General features: G+C 42.1%; 1 protein-coding gene across 3 annotated transcripts; it reads right to left on the bottom strand.

The window, feature by feature from the left end:
* Nucleotides 1–3,569: 3,569 nt before the first annotated feature.
* LOC147458714 (uncharacterized) lies at nt 3,570–14,662 on the bottom strand. Of its 3 annotated transcripts, XM_086510159.1 has the most exons (6): nt 14,481–14,662; nt 14,177–14,392; nt 11,265–14,062; nt 5,858–7,396; nt 5,056–5,278; nt 3,570–4,981 (listed from the first exon to the last, which is right to left on the bottom strand). In XM_086510159.1, exons 2-6 carry the CDS (start codon nt 14,193–14,195, stop codon nt 4,377–4,379), a joined length of 5,184 nt encoding a protein of 1,727 aa, XP_086366285.1. In that variant the 5' UTR covers nt 14,196–14,392; nt 14,481–14,662; the 3' UTR covers nt 3,570–4,376. The 3 variants fall into 3 exon arrangements, with proteins under 3 accessions (XP_086366285.1, XP_086366283.1, XP_086366284.1); XM_086510157.1 differs by having other exon boundaries at nt 11,265–14,392; XM_086510158.1 differs by having other exon boundaries at nt 3,570–4,978; nt 11,265–14,392.
* Nucleotides 14,663–15,768: the final 1,106 nt, after the last annotated feature.

Raw genomic sequence — 15,768 nt, 5'->3', positions numbered from 1 at the left:
GCTTCAAGCAATTTCTGGCCATGGTTTAAAATGTCTCTAAATGTATCATGGGCACCCTCCGTTCAGATCAAAGGGGGGAGTGTATGTCTCATGAGTTTAATGCATTTCTTGCTAATTGTGTAATAAAATACCAATGTACAGTGCCGTATACACCTCAGCAAAATGGTGTTGCTGGAAAGAAAAACAGGTCGCTTATGAAAATGGCACAATGTATCGTCAAGCGTCAAGCTTTACCACATTCATTTTGGCTTGAGGCTATCATGTGGTGCTACTTACGTACTTAACAGGTGTCCTACGAAAGCTTTGCAATCTGACTCCTTATGAAGCATGGCATGATAAGAAGCCATCTATTGATCACATGCGCGTTTTTGGTTGTTTAGCTTATTATTTGGTTCCACAAATGCAACGCAAAAAATAGGATGATAAGACTGTTAAATGCATTTTTGTTGGTTACAATACTAAAAGAAAAGGTTACAAGTTATACCATTCGCAAACAAAACGTATCTTGGTTTCATGAGATGTTTTTGTGGAAGATTTTGTTCAACCTTTGTTATTATGTACGAGAGACAGTAATGTGAGCTCATAAGACATTTATGACACTCTATTGCCTCTTTTTAATTGTGGAAACTTGAATGTAAATTCCAATGAGGCAAATGTACAGCCTATGGGGATTTTAAAAAATGCTATAGATCAACATATTACTGATACAGATGTGCATGATGTACTTGATGTGGAAAGGGTTGAGAATGAGGAGGTTAGAGGCATGCCAAAATGGCTGGTGTATACTTTGTGTGATAGTAAATTGGATGCACCTATGTCTAGTCATACTCATTCACGTTCTCGCCATGCATCTTATGCGTCAGATTGTTATGCTTTGGTTGTTTCTAGTTTATGTCATGAAGAGGAACCTCCTTCTTTTGATGGAGCACAAAATTCAAAAAATTGGATGAATGACATGCAATCAAAATATGATGCAACTATAGGAAATGACACATAGACTTTATGTGATTTGCCTCCTGAAAAGAAGGCCATTGGTATGTAGTGGGTTTACAAGTTGAAAAGTAAGCCGGATGGTGAGATTGATTGCTACAAAGCTTGACTTATTGCAAAAGGTTATGCACACCAGAAAGGCATAGATTATAAAGAGACTTTTGATCCCACTTGTCGTATGGCTATTGTTCGTTTTCTATGTGCATTGGCAGCTCACTTTGGATGGGTGTACATCAATCAGACATTGTTATTGCTTTCTTGAATGGTGATATATTTGAGGAAGTTTATGTAATTCAGCCTCACAGTTTTGTTAATAAAGGACAAGAAGATAAAGTGAAGAAAGATTTCTATGGGTTGAACGAGTCTCCTCGTGCTTGGTATGAGAAAGCTGACACTCATTTGGTTAAACGAGGCTTTTATAACAATTCAATTGAAAGCATTTGTAAAGTGAGGTAAATGTGTCATTTCTCCGAAGTAGATTGCCTAGTAAAACGATCCCTAAATCCAAGGATCTTTTTAGATCATGTGGAACTTTGGATGGTTATACGAGCTCCATCATGACATCATGAAAACATTGAGGACATCATGAGAAATGACAGTTTGCTTGGGCAAAGGGACTTCTTCAACCTGCTAACATGGAACATTGGATAAACTTGACAGCTCTCAGACAACTCAAAGTTGTAAGCTACGTCCGCAATTCTTGTAAGAATTTTGAAAGGTCCACGATACCGTGGAAAAAAATTAGCACACTTTCTTGTCTTCGTGGTTTTTAATTGCATAGGAACCCTTAAGAAAGAAAACTCGCCTTCTTCCAAAGTGTTAGGTCTAGGCCTTTTGTTAGCATACATCTTGGCACGATTGCACTATAGGAGATCTAAGTTGAAAACCATATCAACAAAAATGGTGTGAAGCATGTCACTCTAGCTCAACGCACAGACGGCGCCATAATGGTACCCCTCACTACGGACTGCTAGGTTTCAACAACAGCAACACTCTTCAACTACTCCACTTTCTCTTTGCCTGGAAGTGGCTCTTTGTCTGGAAGTGGCTACCCACAATGGTTGATGGTACCACTACAAGCACTCACGGGTGCGAAATTAACAGTTGATGATGCTCCCATTGCAGCGATCTTTCCAAACCACAAGAGGAATGAGGCTCAAGCTCTCCACCCAACCATAGAGAAAAAGATGATAATACCTCCCATCATCAAGCAGCATATAGTGGCTTGCCAACCCACGGTAACCTGAGCGCCCGTGCACTTCGTCACGAACACCCCCACTTCTGAACCATTCCATCTGACAAACTCAACACTAGATCAAGCCTCTAGTAGTCATATCAACTGAGAGAGAGAGAGAGAGAGAGAGAGAGAGAGAGAGAGAGAGAGAGAGATGATAATACATCTCATGTAGTGACCTACCTACTGACAATAACCCAAATGCCCGCGTACTTTGTCACGAACACCCTCACGTCTGAATCCCAAGCATGCACACCATCATACGGACAGACGTGATACTTGATCAAGCCTCTAGTAGCACTAGATAGAGAGAGAGAGAGAGAGAGAGAGAGAGAGAGAGAGAGAGAGAGAGAGAGAGAGAGATTTCATTATCGCCCTCCAAGGTCCAATATGACATATGGGTCAAAACAAGACATATCATGTAGAATTTGCAGAACTTACGAGTGACTGGATGATCAAGAATTGTGAAAATGAGGATCCGAAGAGGAATGCGTGTAGAGCTCGATATTCAAGACTCACCACGAGGGGGGGGAGAGAGCTGCTAAAAATTTGAGAACAAGGATTAGTGAATAGGTTTGGTTTTCTCAAATTTAAGGTTTAGCATCAAGAAACAAACAATGATTAAAAGAATCACTATTCCGTTAAACTCCAAAGGTATAAAAAAACACAACCCAACACCCAAGCATTTGCAATCGACAGGCCAATGAGAACCGGTATCAACACATCAAAATACAAGATTTGCGTCTGCTAACACAAGCTCAACTTATATCCATATGAAAGCAAGCATTACCCAAACTCATTTAATGAGGGATACCATCCATCTGAAATAGTGGTGGTGGTCCTACATATTTAGTAAATACTTCAACTTGCTAAATAACTAGATTACTGTAAATAGAGGCCATAATCATTTGCTGGAAAGTGGAGATTATAGACTAGCAGCTATCCAAGAACAAGGCCTGCTTCCACTGTGACTAATAGTAAGGAGATATTTCAGCAACCCTCTTGAGCGCATTCAAGAGGCTGCTACTCAAACTCTATGGGCATCACATATGCATACCATTTTCAGTAAAAAAAAACCTTTCCACCAAAGTAAAAGACCACATCCATAAGAGCAGACAACATGACCATAAGCTTCATTATGCTTGGTGTTGGTTTTATGACCACGCTAACATGACTGGAGAGCCTACTACTCACACCCTCTGTGATCATATTTTCTATCCAAAGCATTTCTGGCAAAGAACTTTGAACCTGCAGAACATCGTGACCCAAAAGCCCTGGGCACTACTATTTTAATTTCCCCTTGGGCATTTTCAGCTTCAAAGATGCTCAGAACTTAATGGCTAAGTATGGGAAATGGGTGTTGGTATCCATAAAAAGCTGTGTACATATAGAGGCTATATTCATGATAACAGGGATCACGTAAGCAAAAGCAACGATACATTGGAGAGAGAACCTTGCATTAAATCTCAGGCCCAACAGCGAAAAAGTTAGTGCAAGCTCTGAAAAACGTTGCAAAAGGCTCTTGAAATTTTCGAGTGAAAATTGCATCCTGCTCACACACTCACCTTCATCACTAAAGAGGATGTTTTACAAATGGGGTGTGAATGCTGCCATTTAAGGCACCCACAAAAACTGGCCAGATTGAGACCAGCAAAGGCAATGACACACTTGTGACTGAGATTGCTCAAAAGAGAGATCAGGGGATGTGTGGGTCCATTGAAAACTTGCTCACAATGTGCCAAAAAGGGCCCGTCGAGAGGTAAACACGTTGAAATTATGTTCCATTGCCATGGGCATGACAGTTATCAGAGGAAAATGCCAGACATGGGTGGGGATAACTTCCAAGATTCCAGGATACATAGACCTGCAAAAACATGTACAGCCTTCTTTGATAAGAAGAAATGCAGACAACTGTGTCTCCCTCTAATTATTCCATTGGGCCCCAGATTTTGCATGGACGACCCCTCCAGAACCTTAAATGTACATTCCTCTGGCAGAAGGCACTTTGTCGCTGACCACCCAAGAGCATCTATGGTAAGCATTTTCCAGGCCATGGCCCATCAGAACAGAAAGCAGCAATTGCTAGCTGCCTCTATGTAATCAGAGAACATCTGAAAAGCACCACCTTTTCGCCTGGCTTTGAGCATTTCCACTATCCACAATATTCAAGCAGAGATGAACCATTCCATGCATATGAAGAGCCCTTCACAAAAACGGGCAGACGAGGGCTTGCCTCTTCAAGGTTGTCGTCCCTTGCTTTGTCTTGACCCTTGCATATAGCAACCATCCCATTCAGAGAACATTTTCTTGAAAATGCCTCTAAAAACTCCTCACCAACATCCCTACAAACTTGCCCTGAATAAGATGGTGGCTCATCATCACTTGAATCATTTCCCCTATTGAAGAGTCTTGTGCAGCTTGTCAAAAGGCGCGACATTCTTCCCTCAAAAGCTTCACTTTCAGCAGATGCATCACCACCTGATACAGTATATTCTATAAGCAAAGCCCAAGCTCTCTGAAGCGACAAATCAAACTCCAAAAATCGACCCTGGAGTTTCACAGCTTTACTTTCAGCCACCCTTCTAGCTTCAACTGCTTTTGCTCTGGCTACTTTGGCGCTATCAGGTAGCCCTTCCTCTTCATGGCCATGATCCAAATGTTGGTATGGTGGAGTAGATGAATGGGGATACTCAGAATCATGAGTCAGATGCCGGTTGGATTCAGCACAATGATAAACAGGCAGCCTTTGTGAATCTTCTGCAAAAACACCTAAATTTGATGCAAAGGTAGAGGTACACAAAAGTATGCAAGCATGTGACGTAGAAGCATACCAGAAGAGGAGCGTGAGGTAGGCCTGATCTTTCTTTGTGACCTCTGTCTCAACATCCTCTTGCCATTATCCAAAGTATCAAAAGACCTAGACTGTAAGCAAAATGCAGACAATATGGGCCGAGGATACAGATCTATAAGTGTATTTTGGGCATCCGGTGAATACTGCTGCATTCTGTTCTCCCATGCTCGCAACTCCTCTTGGTATTGCTCCCAAAGTGGTGGCTGAAATGACAACTATACTTAAGAACAAAACACAGCTAGAGATCCTTAAAAAGGATACTACAATGCTACGTGGAAAGTAGATGCATTAGACGAACCCCATTGGATAAACTCTAATAAACACATTATGAGTACTTATATGTACATACACAAGCACCTATCTATGACTTAAGCTGCAGAAACATTCAGACACAAACAAACCAAAAATTAAAACAGAAAGGAAGCAATGGAAACTACAAATATTTACCCTTGATATAAATAATTCAACAAATAAAGAATTTGTGACGAAATGGACAAACTCCCATACATTCACACAAGCACACAACTATGAGTGCATTCTTTTGAGAACAGCAGTGGCAATATTTCCACATAAATGAACAGTGACAAACCACAAAAAGGGAGGGAAATAAACATCAAGTAATACTCGCCAAACACATTAAGTAAACATATTCAGCAATGCAAATACAAGCTTAAATACATACAGTATGCACCAATATGCTGGCCTAGAATATAAAAGCGACATTGAAAGATGTAGATCAAGACTGCCCTGCCAAATCCAAATAAACATTAACAAGCTCGTACCTGAAAATATCGAAGTAGAGACATTCCTTTAGCGAGACGCTTACTACACCAGTAAGCGTGAACTGCTTGCAGAGAATCAGCTAATGCCAAGCCTTGACACAACTCAACGGCATCATTAAGTGTAATTGTCTCTTCTCCTCTCTTGTATGTTTCTTTTTCAAGCCGGTCAATAATTTGCTCCAAAGTATCATCGGAGATAATAACTCTCCCAGAATCTCCGCTTACCTTGTTGATTGCAGCCATCCAAGCCTCGTCTTCCGAGTCCAAGTCGTAAAGAACACGACCAGTTCTGAAGGCTGTCTCAATCTCCTCACCTGGGGATTTGATTGCAAAAAAAGGGCGTATTGAAGAGCTTGGCTGAGCATCACCATAAAATGTTTCTGTTTCTTTCACAACAGGTACTGGAATCTCTTTAACGCAAGTTGCCCTCATGGCCTGCGAACATAACTCGTTATACATGCACCTGAAAAGCTCCCACTGTTCCCTGTCACTAAATTGTAATGTCCAGCCATTCCCACTGTTCCACGAAAGCTCAGGTGGGTTTTTTGCCAGCATGCCCCCTTCTAGAACTTTCTGTTCGACTGATTCCCCATCAGCATGAACAGCTATCAGAAAGCTACTGTCTGCGTTAAACTGAAGTTCCACTCTTGCACCAGGCTTTCTCTCAACACAATCATTGCCAAGGAAAAGCAGGTCGGCAATACAAAAATAAGCCGGCCTTTTCTTTAAAAGAGGCCGCTGTCGCTCACCACGATGGCGAGGCCGACCCTTTGTGACCACCTTAACATTCTTGGAGAACTCATTATCATAATAATCCCGGTCCATTTGGACAGAAAAATGCTGTTCATCAGTCTTCGCCCGATATCCCACATGAGTCTGTCCTACCGAATCCGACTTCAAGAGTAGAATGTTCAGGGGCTCCTGTCGTACATACGTCTCTACTGAACTTTCCTCTTTGATGCCAGCACTATTGGATTCTGTTGTGATAGAAGAATTCCGCCTGGAAAAATTCATGTCAGGCTCCACTTTAACATGTACTGAAGGAGCATTGACAGCCACTAAAGAAGAATTCCAAGAAGGAAAGGCAGAATGGTCTCCTCTGGACACCAGATTTGAAAAACCTGCTGAAATTGTGAAATCTGAAGCATCTTCCACTGCTGACCCTGACTGTCCATTCAGTTTTGTCTCCTCAGCTGGCACATCGGTTATAGAAGCTTTGCTGAAGGGTAAAAGGACTGTTTTCGGATGAGAACCAAACTCCTTTCCATCTGTCATGTTGAGCCTTTTCTGTAGACGAGCAGCCAAGAGAAGAGCTGAGTTGAGAAAATTGCCATTGTGAGGGCCATTTGACGAACCACATTCTTGGTCAAATGGGCTACTTCCCACTGCCGCATACCTTGAACATTTCAAGAAGAATTCTTCAGATTCGGTATCCTCTTGCCCCATCCTGAACCATTTACTTTCTCTGACAGTTTTAGATTTCAACTCATCCATAGCACGTCCTCCATTAACAACATGAGTAGCTATTACCCGCCAAACCTATAATAAAAAGAAGATAAACCAAACAGGTGCATTACATCAATCATCGCACTTAAAATAAAAACAGTGTGCCATCATTCCATTACATGCTCAACCAATACAACAAAGTTGCAAACAACCAAGGCCGTGGAAACAGATTCTAGACTGAACTTCAGCTTTTCAATACGTACCCCTTCAGTGCTGTGAACCACATGGCACACGTTGATCTTGGTTTGCAAGGTAGTAATGCAATAGCTTCATAGAACCTATTTAGCAGCACTACACACATAACAAGGTGAGAGCTCATGAGTCCTCCAGCCCTCCCCCCTACTGTATCTTTTTCTTGAGAAAAATGTCGTATCTATTTTACTGTGAAATCCCCAGAGATGCTAAAGAAGCCTGCCTCAAGGGGTGGTAAACCTTTATACATGCCCATAGCAAAATAGAAGGCCTAGCATGGAGCTCTAAACAGAGTCAGGATTGGTGGATTTCAGGGGTTGGAAGATTTACAGGTACTTCTTTTGTTTAGTTCGTTTGTTTCTTCTACTTTTCTTTTGTTTTTGCATGCATCTTCCCTATTTTGGTGTGTCTAGGGTGCTCTACTCCAATTCTCTTTGTTGTTTCATCAACAGACCGCCAACGGGCCATTAGTAATTACCAACTCAATGGTATTAGACTTATTGAAGTGGTATATCTTTGAAGATAATTCCCAATGGAAGAAGCATTTGCCATTGGTGGAGTTCGCGTGTAATGACATTGTTCACACGAAGGCACCACTTGAGATTGCCGAGGGTGTCAAGAAGGTTCCACCTATCGTGTGCACAAGGACAAGATTTTCTACGCAAATCATTTTGTACGGGATCTGGAGACTGTTACCAAGAATTATAAAGAGGCTTCGCAAAAGTGTCGATAACAGCATAAGAGAGCAGCAGACAAGCATCGGCACGACCTACAGTTAAAGGAAGATGTGAAAAGGCACTCCTTAGAAAGAAGGCAGGGCAGAGACGCTTTCCCCAAAACTAAGTAAACGATACTATGGGCCCTTCCAGATTTCAAAATAGATAAATGATGTATCATTCCTACTGACATTGCCAGATACTTGGAAGATTCAAATGCTTTTCATGTGAGTCTACTAGGGCCTAGCGTTGAGCTAGAGGACAAGGAGCCACAAAAGCAGCCAGAGGTTGAAGAAACAGAGTAGATTCTTATACCTGGGCAACACAAAAATAAAAAAATGGAAGTTAAGGGTAAGCTGGTCCAGAATTACTTGGTCAAGTTCCAGAACTACCTTGCTTATGATGCGAAGTGAATGGAGGAGGACTTGGTAGATACTCCTCAAATACTAGAGCTTTGCCTTGAGGCTTTTGGTGTAGCTGCGATTATTCCAGCAGCTTGAATCGCGCAATGCGTGCTGCACAAGAGAGGAGCCACTCCACTCGTTTGTCAGATGATAGATTGCCAACATTGAGATAGAGTCAACCAATTTGTCTTCGACATTTTGGGGGTGTTGACTATGTTGATAATACTCCGTCGAGTGACTTTATTTGATACGTATATTGTTTACCATGAAATGCAAATGTCATGGTTGAAATTTCTTAAAGCTAATATCTAAGAGTAATGGTTGTAATTCCTTAAACAAAGACTTACGTACTCTTGCAAATATGTGTTGAAATGTCTGAAACATTTTATCTTGAGTCATCCGTAAGGTGATAGGAATGATGTATATTACAAGATTCATTGCATCTAGACATCCACTAGAGATAGGTAAGATCAGAATGTGATGGCTAAATAAGTCATAATGATCACAATTCGTGTATGAGATCTCAACATAATAATGTAAATATAATATGATTGTGATTGTTCAATGACCAATTTTATTAGTGATAATGCATGGTTTGAATGGTATAATTGCATGTCTACATAAAGTCATTGTCTATTGAGTTGGTTTATTGTTTTTTGTTTGTTTTGCAAGCGTAATCAACTCTTCCTTTAATAGAAGGGGGAGGGGGTATGCCACAAATTCATGACATGGCAGTACTCAACCAATCTAACTTGACGAAAGAGGAGGGAGCGGAGAGTACAACATGCAAACGTAGCACCCTAAAAAGGCACCGCAAATCGCACCACAATTGCCACCGCAAAGCGTGAAGATAATGTGGCTTTTTTGGATTCTTTTGAAAGAGATTGACTTTTGAGGCACTTTTTTGGAGCTTGCGGAGCTTTCAAACACCTGTTTTTTAGGCTTATGCTTTTGGCTACATAGATGAGTAAGGGATCACTTCTCGCAAATCAGTGCAGGTTGCACAATTGCAGAGTGACTCCCCAAAAGATGTACTCTATGTTTATTAATATAAAAAGTATCCTAAGGGGCCGATAAAATATAGGCCAATGCATCTTGGAGTGTGCCGCTGCCATTGCGAAGATGATGTGGTAGTGTTGACTCGCTTTTTTGGATTGTTTTAAAACCCACTCCATGTATCACTCTAAAGTTGGTGTTAAATAATTTTTCGAGTACAATCATGTGTTTATTGTGGATTGATTGCCTCCCTAGTGGCTTGTCGTTTACACCACCCTAGGGCCTAACTACTAGTTCGGTAGTCACCATAAATTGAGCACCAATTGATTGCCCTAGCCACAGGCCTAATGGATTGATTAAATGCAAGAAACCATCAATCATGTTCACCTGTCGAGAGGATGGCTACCAAGAAATTTCCCATTGCCCCGCCGTCTTCTTGAGGGCAACCCAATGCACAAACGTAGAAATTAATCACCTCTGATGAGTTCAACAACTCCCTTGAAAAGAAACAAACGGCATGTTCAGAACCTATCCTGGATGCAAGTAAACTTGTCATGGTAGACGATCGTCATCCCATATGCTCTCATGGTTTTACGCAAGTTGCCATCCCACACAAAAGAGTGCAAGATGTTCTTATCGTACAAATCTTAGTGTTCACTCCTCTCGTGAGATCCACCATGCAAACATGAAATAAGTGATGACACAAGTCAAACATGTAACAAAAGTTAAAGCATAAGGGATAGACATCTCACTCACCTCCCTTCCATAGAGCACAACTTGCTCAATTTGAGCATGGGAGCTTGTAGCTATCCAGCCTAGAACCACACTTCAAGGGCAAGAGTCTTGACCACCATAATTAAGGTGTATGTGCTTGCACCAAAAAGTCTCACTTTTCCAAGGGACAACAATCCAAGAAAGGTGATCACACAAAATACCTCTTAGATGAGCTTCAATTCCTCCTTGAAGTCCTTCATAACCACCCTACCCTAAGGGCCTCGTTCACACCCCCTGAGCATAAGCAAGGTTCCCATCTTGATGTCCAAGCTTATTTGTTGATCCCCAAATGGTCGACGGGTGATGTGTTTGATCATGTGTCTAAATTATTATAGTGAACTAAGGTCGTCCATGTAGTAGCTTGTTTACATCACTCCATTCATGCCAATGGTTTCTTCTACCAATTTCTCTACAAGTCAAGAGTCAATAACCCACTATACCCTTCACTTCACAAGGAAGACTAGGGTATATATTTTTCGTTACAAAACACAATAGTCTCTCTCAATACTTTCTTAGACAAGCAAATAGCCTACATTTTTTCTCCTTCATTTGCAACTTAAATCACTAATCTATGGAAAAACGGCATCAAGACTCAATCTGCAATGTCACTTGACAGTTGCAGTCCTATGCTTGAAAGGGAACCACAAAGCAGCTCTTTTCTATACTAAGTGTCACCATGAACTAATGGTGCACATTTCATAATATTGAAAATGAAAAAAAAGGCCAGGTCTGATTACATAACTAAAACAAAAAGTGAAGTTAGAAAGAGTTTGTCATTCTCAAAGCAAAATTCAGGGACACAATGGTAAGTATGTGTACCAGATGATCTAATTTCTTAATTGCTAAAATAGGGTTCCAGCTTTTCGCACAACCAGCACGTCTTGTTTCAGTAATCCATTCCTTCATTTGCCTGAGGAAAAGGCCCCCTTCTGTACACCAGTTTGTAGACCTCAGAAAAAGCATCAGATACGATGAAAAACCTTCATCTGCACAACCTGGCTGCAGTAGAAACCGCTCCACAGATTGCCGCAAACAAGTGGTGCCCCTGTCATTGCTCCTGATATGCAGCAAGAATTGTTGAACTGCAACTTGGATTGACATTCCCTTCTCACAGATAATGGCAAAGATGTAAGGTTTGATAAAATAACACACAAACAAATTCAGTATCCCTCTATTTGTCATTCCACAGTTTACACTGGCGTCCAGTAGATGCTCCGAAACCAGCGTTTCAACTTCAGAAGGAAGAGAAACACCCATGTCTGGTTTTCCTGGTTCACCCTGCTGAATCGATTTCCAAAATTCGTGCAAAATTATGCACTGCCATTGCCTACCATTCATGTACGTACTAAGAGGCACTGCCTTGATAACATGAACCAAGATCCTAACGATGCCCATCCAATCTCTCAATGAGCCATTCAAATTAAATATCTCATCAAAAGAGCCACCATCACAAAAATGCAGGCATGTCAAAATACTGAAAAGCTGCCAGGTAAAGAGCTCCGATGGAATAGTGGGAAGCATAAGGTAAATAGTATCCAAAAATAGAGAAGCTGATTCAGATTTGCGCATGTCTCTGGTTGAAACCACAAGATTGTACACCTTAACTGCATCATGGCACAAAGTTGATGAGCCTACTTCAAACGCCTGCCCCTCTGCACCTTCTGCCAGACAGAGGACCCTTTTAGTAGGTAACCTTCTATTTCTAGCAGTGAGGCGTTCATTATTGAGCTTGTGTTTTCTTGACAGCTTCCCTCTTGTTCTTCTATTCCTCTGCTTTCTCAATTGATCTTGCAGAGCTTCTGGATCTTGTGAAATTTCCATCCCCACTGCAATTGAAGATTGACTGACCAGTTTCCTAAGAGATCGTTTAGGTCTTTTTCGAGATGCACAATCTAACATATTGCTTCCATTTCCATGTGTACCGCAAATAGCAGGTGTATCTGAGAAACTTGATTCATCATTGTAGAAATTACAGTCAGGAAATTCTGTTTGTGACGTCAGCTGCAAAAGAGACTGGCAACTTTTTCTTTTCCGAGAAGTGTGCTGTTCAAGTGCAGTAGCTGTGGCATTCGACTCATGGATCCTTCCATCTAATACCAGATCTGTAGTTAAAACATCAGCCTTTCTCCGGCCTTTTGTTCTTCTCACATACACAAATGCTTCTTTTCCCCCACCAGTTCCCTTGTCCGCAGCAGGGGTCCTTCCTGTATTGTCTTGGGCAGTCAAGAGAATGGATTTTTTAGATGATTTGAGCACAGTAGTGTTATTGGTAGCAGCAGCATCAAGTCCCTTAACTACACCAACAGGCATCACTGAACCATTACATATAGTTTCGTGGGAGCCTTCTCTAACACGATGCCTTGGAACAAAAGCAGATAATAATGCATTATCCTCAACGACACATTTGTCATCAGTTCGATCCCCTACAACTCGATCCACCTGCACTTGTTTGGAGGCCACCACCTCCTCTTCAGGAAACTGCACTCTCTGAGCAGAAATAACCCTTTTGTTTTGGCCATCTGCCAGCTGTACTGGAAGCGATTTCTCAAGTATAACCTTGTGTCTTCGAAAAGATATGCACTCTTCATCGCTGTCATCATATTTGATTTTATGCTTCTTGCTAGTGTCATCATACATAATAACCTTTCCTGCATACCAGGCCTTTGCATGCGGCCAATACACAACAACTCTCTTGCCAACATAGTCCCATGGAGGCAATCGGTGCTCTTCTACTTTGGCTTTCTTTTTAGCCTTCCTCCTTGGTCTCAAAAAACTTCCCTCCAATAGAGAAGGATCTTGCTTGTGAAGAGAACTGCCTTCTGTTGCATCTTGTACTGAAAACTCTTGCACTTGAGGCCCAGTTGATGTTGGAATATTTTTGTCGTTGCTATTATAGTCTCTCAAGGCTCTTGCACCAGATAGTGCAAGGGGTGAAAATCGCTTACTACCTTTTCTACCTGGTCCTCTGTTTGCTACCAATACATGCTTTTCTGAACTCTGTCTTGGGTCTGCATGCGTGGCATCTAAATCATCTGTTCTTGCTAGGTCCAATGCTCCTGCTTCAATTGTTTCTAAACCCTGTTTTCCTACTTCTGTGGTGGCATTCGGATGAAACAAGTCTATTTCAGAATCGGCCTCCTCATTGGAGATATCCTCAGAGTCCACAAGCTTTGCTATTGGACAAACCTCTGATTTCAGGCCTCTGCTTGCTTTTACTCTTGCATTAGCCCCCCTTGCTCTTGCTCTTGCTCTTGCCCTTGCTTTAGCCTTTGTCTTACGTGCTCGGCCTTTTGTTCCAGAATGCCTAGCTTCCTTTTCCTTGGCAGGGACTTCAGATGCATTGGTGGACTTCGGACTCACCGCTGCATGACAGGCCTCAGGTGCATGATGGGTCTCTCCCAAAGAGATTACAGGGTCCCTGATCGTGTTCAGGCCAAGCTTCCTTCGTTTCGAAGGCAAAATAGCCGAGTAGCGGCTAGACAGAGTCTTCCTTTTGGGAGTTTTTTTCTTGCTCAAACTGTTAGGAGAGCTCAAATCCAGAGGCTTACCTGTACGCGGTCGGCGACGGCTACTGTGCTGAGACAGTCTTGACATGGGAGTTACACCATAGCCAACTCCTGCCATTTTGAGAGGCTTGTAGGAACAGGGGACGCCCAAAAACGAATAAGTCCCGAGGAAGTAACAACGATGAAAGAAAAGGAGGAGTTGAACGTGTGCAGGTCCATGCTTACGTGGAAAAGCTTTGGGCATGCATCGGAGACCTCAAGGCCAATCCATGGTTGGCTCAGAGCGCGAGCAAGACGATAGCCAAAGGAAGCTGTATGAGGTGGTTAAGGGCCACAGCTGGATCCGGCCCAAATAGCTTCTCCTCACATAGCCTTCTTTGAGTTGCCCACTTTTCTGCATCGGCTAATCTTAGCCTGCATATTCTGCTACTTTGCATGCACCTGCAAAGAAGAGATCGAGCTGACCGAAAGGAAGAACAGAACAGCTGTCGTCTACCTGATATGTACAAAGAGGGAAAGAAATACCCACACGAATATAGGGAGGAGCTACAGGAGAGAGAGACGGAGAGCGGAGAGGAGGAAGCACGAAGATAGATCTGAGGAAGCGGCAAAACTTGACACAGATGCTGTTTCGCGAGGAGAGAGAAAACGCTGGTGTGTGTGTGTGTGTGAGAGAGAGAGAGAGAGAGAGAGAGAGAGAAAGGGGGGGGGGGGAGGGGCCGGTGGAGAGAGAATAGAAGAACATTGAAGTGAGGGAGGAGGGTAAATTCGCCGCCTCATCGTGGCCGTCCATCCCACCTCCCAGCATCCATAACCTTTTCCCGGTCACTTTGCAAATGTTTTGAATTAGAAGGATCTGCACCCGCAAGACTGTAAATGCCCAACTCCTTAGAACCACACACCCATCTGTGGTCACCACTCCATGCGTGATGTTTAACGGACTCTCCACTAAACATTTGCCACAAAGCCATGCCATAAGCTCTCAAGTTCCTAATTAGGGCACCCACAACATAACCTTTGTTGGCACCATAGGGGCTATCGAGGGGAAATTTTGTGCCCATGGTCATAGGGATTGGTCCTATTAACTAGAGTGCTATGTTAGCTGCATTGCAGTGTATAGTGCATAGGAGCAGATACAAATATGACAATACAAAGTAGATTTTTACTTCTAGTTCTCTCTGACATATTTACTGCTTGGGGGAAAGTGAATGAGAGAGAGAGAGAGAGAGCTTGCACTTAGTGTATCCATGGTACATTGCAATCAAATTTTTTGTCTACAACATGAAGACCTCGCAAAAAACCATAAATTGGATCAACATTTTTGTAGTTTGATTTTTATAATCATATTTAAAAGTATTACTTTTTTATTATGTATTGATTCATTTTTATGTTGTAAAAGAAAAAAAACAAGCAAGTTTTCTTGCATGGGAGAGTTTGCACGATCCTCCCCAATTTTATATAATACGAAGGAACGTGTCATTCCCACGGCAGCATGCAAATTTCAGTGTATTCGTTCACTACGTTCTAGTGTTCAAAATAAAAATGTGGTAGAGCTTACTCACTACATGTTCTGATGTCCCTCGTCGTCGATACAAGTAACTTGTCTTTGACCTCTTGTGTAGTCTCTACTCTTGTAAGAGAATAACATCTTTGTAAGTAGGCTGATAAAGTCCAAGTATAAATAACCGCATGTAAAGACAATGTGTAGCTTCACAATCAAATATACTCATTCTCATCCACTTTTGTAAAATGTCATCTCTTGGAGCATATTGATTGCGCGATGTGTCCAACATGGTTGTGGCAAGGAAGCAGTTCCC

The sequence above is a fragment of the Adiantum capillus-veneris genome, chromosome 4, assembly GCF_014529385.1.
Source record: "Adiantum capillus-veneris isolate H3 chromosome 4, ASM1452938v2, whole genome shotgun sequence".
NCBI lineage: Eukaryota > Viridiplantae > Streptophyta > Polypodiopsida > Polypodiales > Pteridaceae > Adiantum > Adiantum capillus-veneris.
The sequence above is the reverse complement of the archived record's forward strand: the minus strand, read 5'-3'. Positions and strand labels throughout refer to the sequence as shown.

Bases quoted from the DNA above. Each gene is read 5' to 3' on its own strand.
- LOC147458714 (XM_086510157.1), bottom strand. From the start codon at position 14,195: ATGCCCAAAGCTTTTCCACGTAAGCATGGACCTGCACACGTTCAACTC. The intron at 7,397-11,264 runs GTACACATACTT...TTTTTATTATAG, and splicing joins TTAAGAAATTAGATCATCTG to GTTTGGCGGGTAATAGCTAC. The intron at 4,982-5,055 runs GTATGCTTCTAC...GTGTTTTTGCAG, and splicing joins TACCTCACGCTCCTCTTCTG to AAGATTCACAAAGGCTGCCT.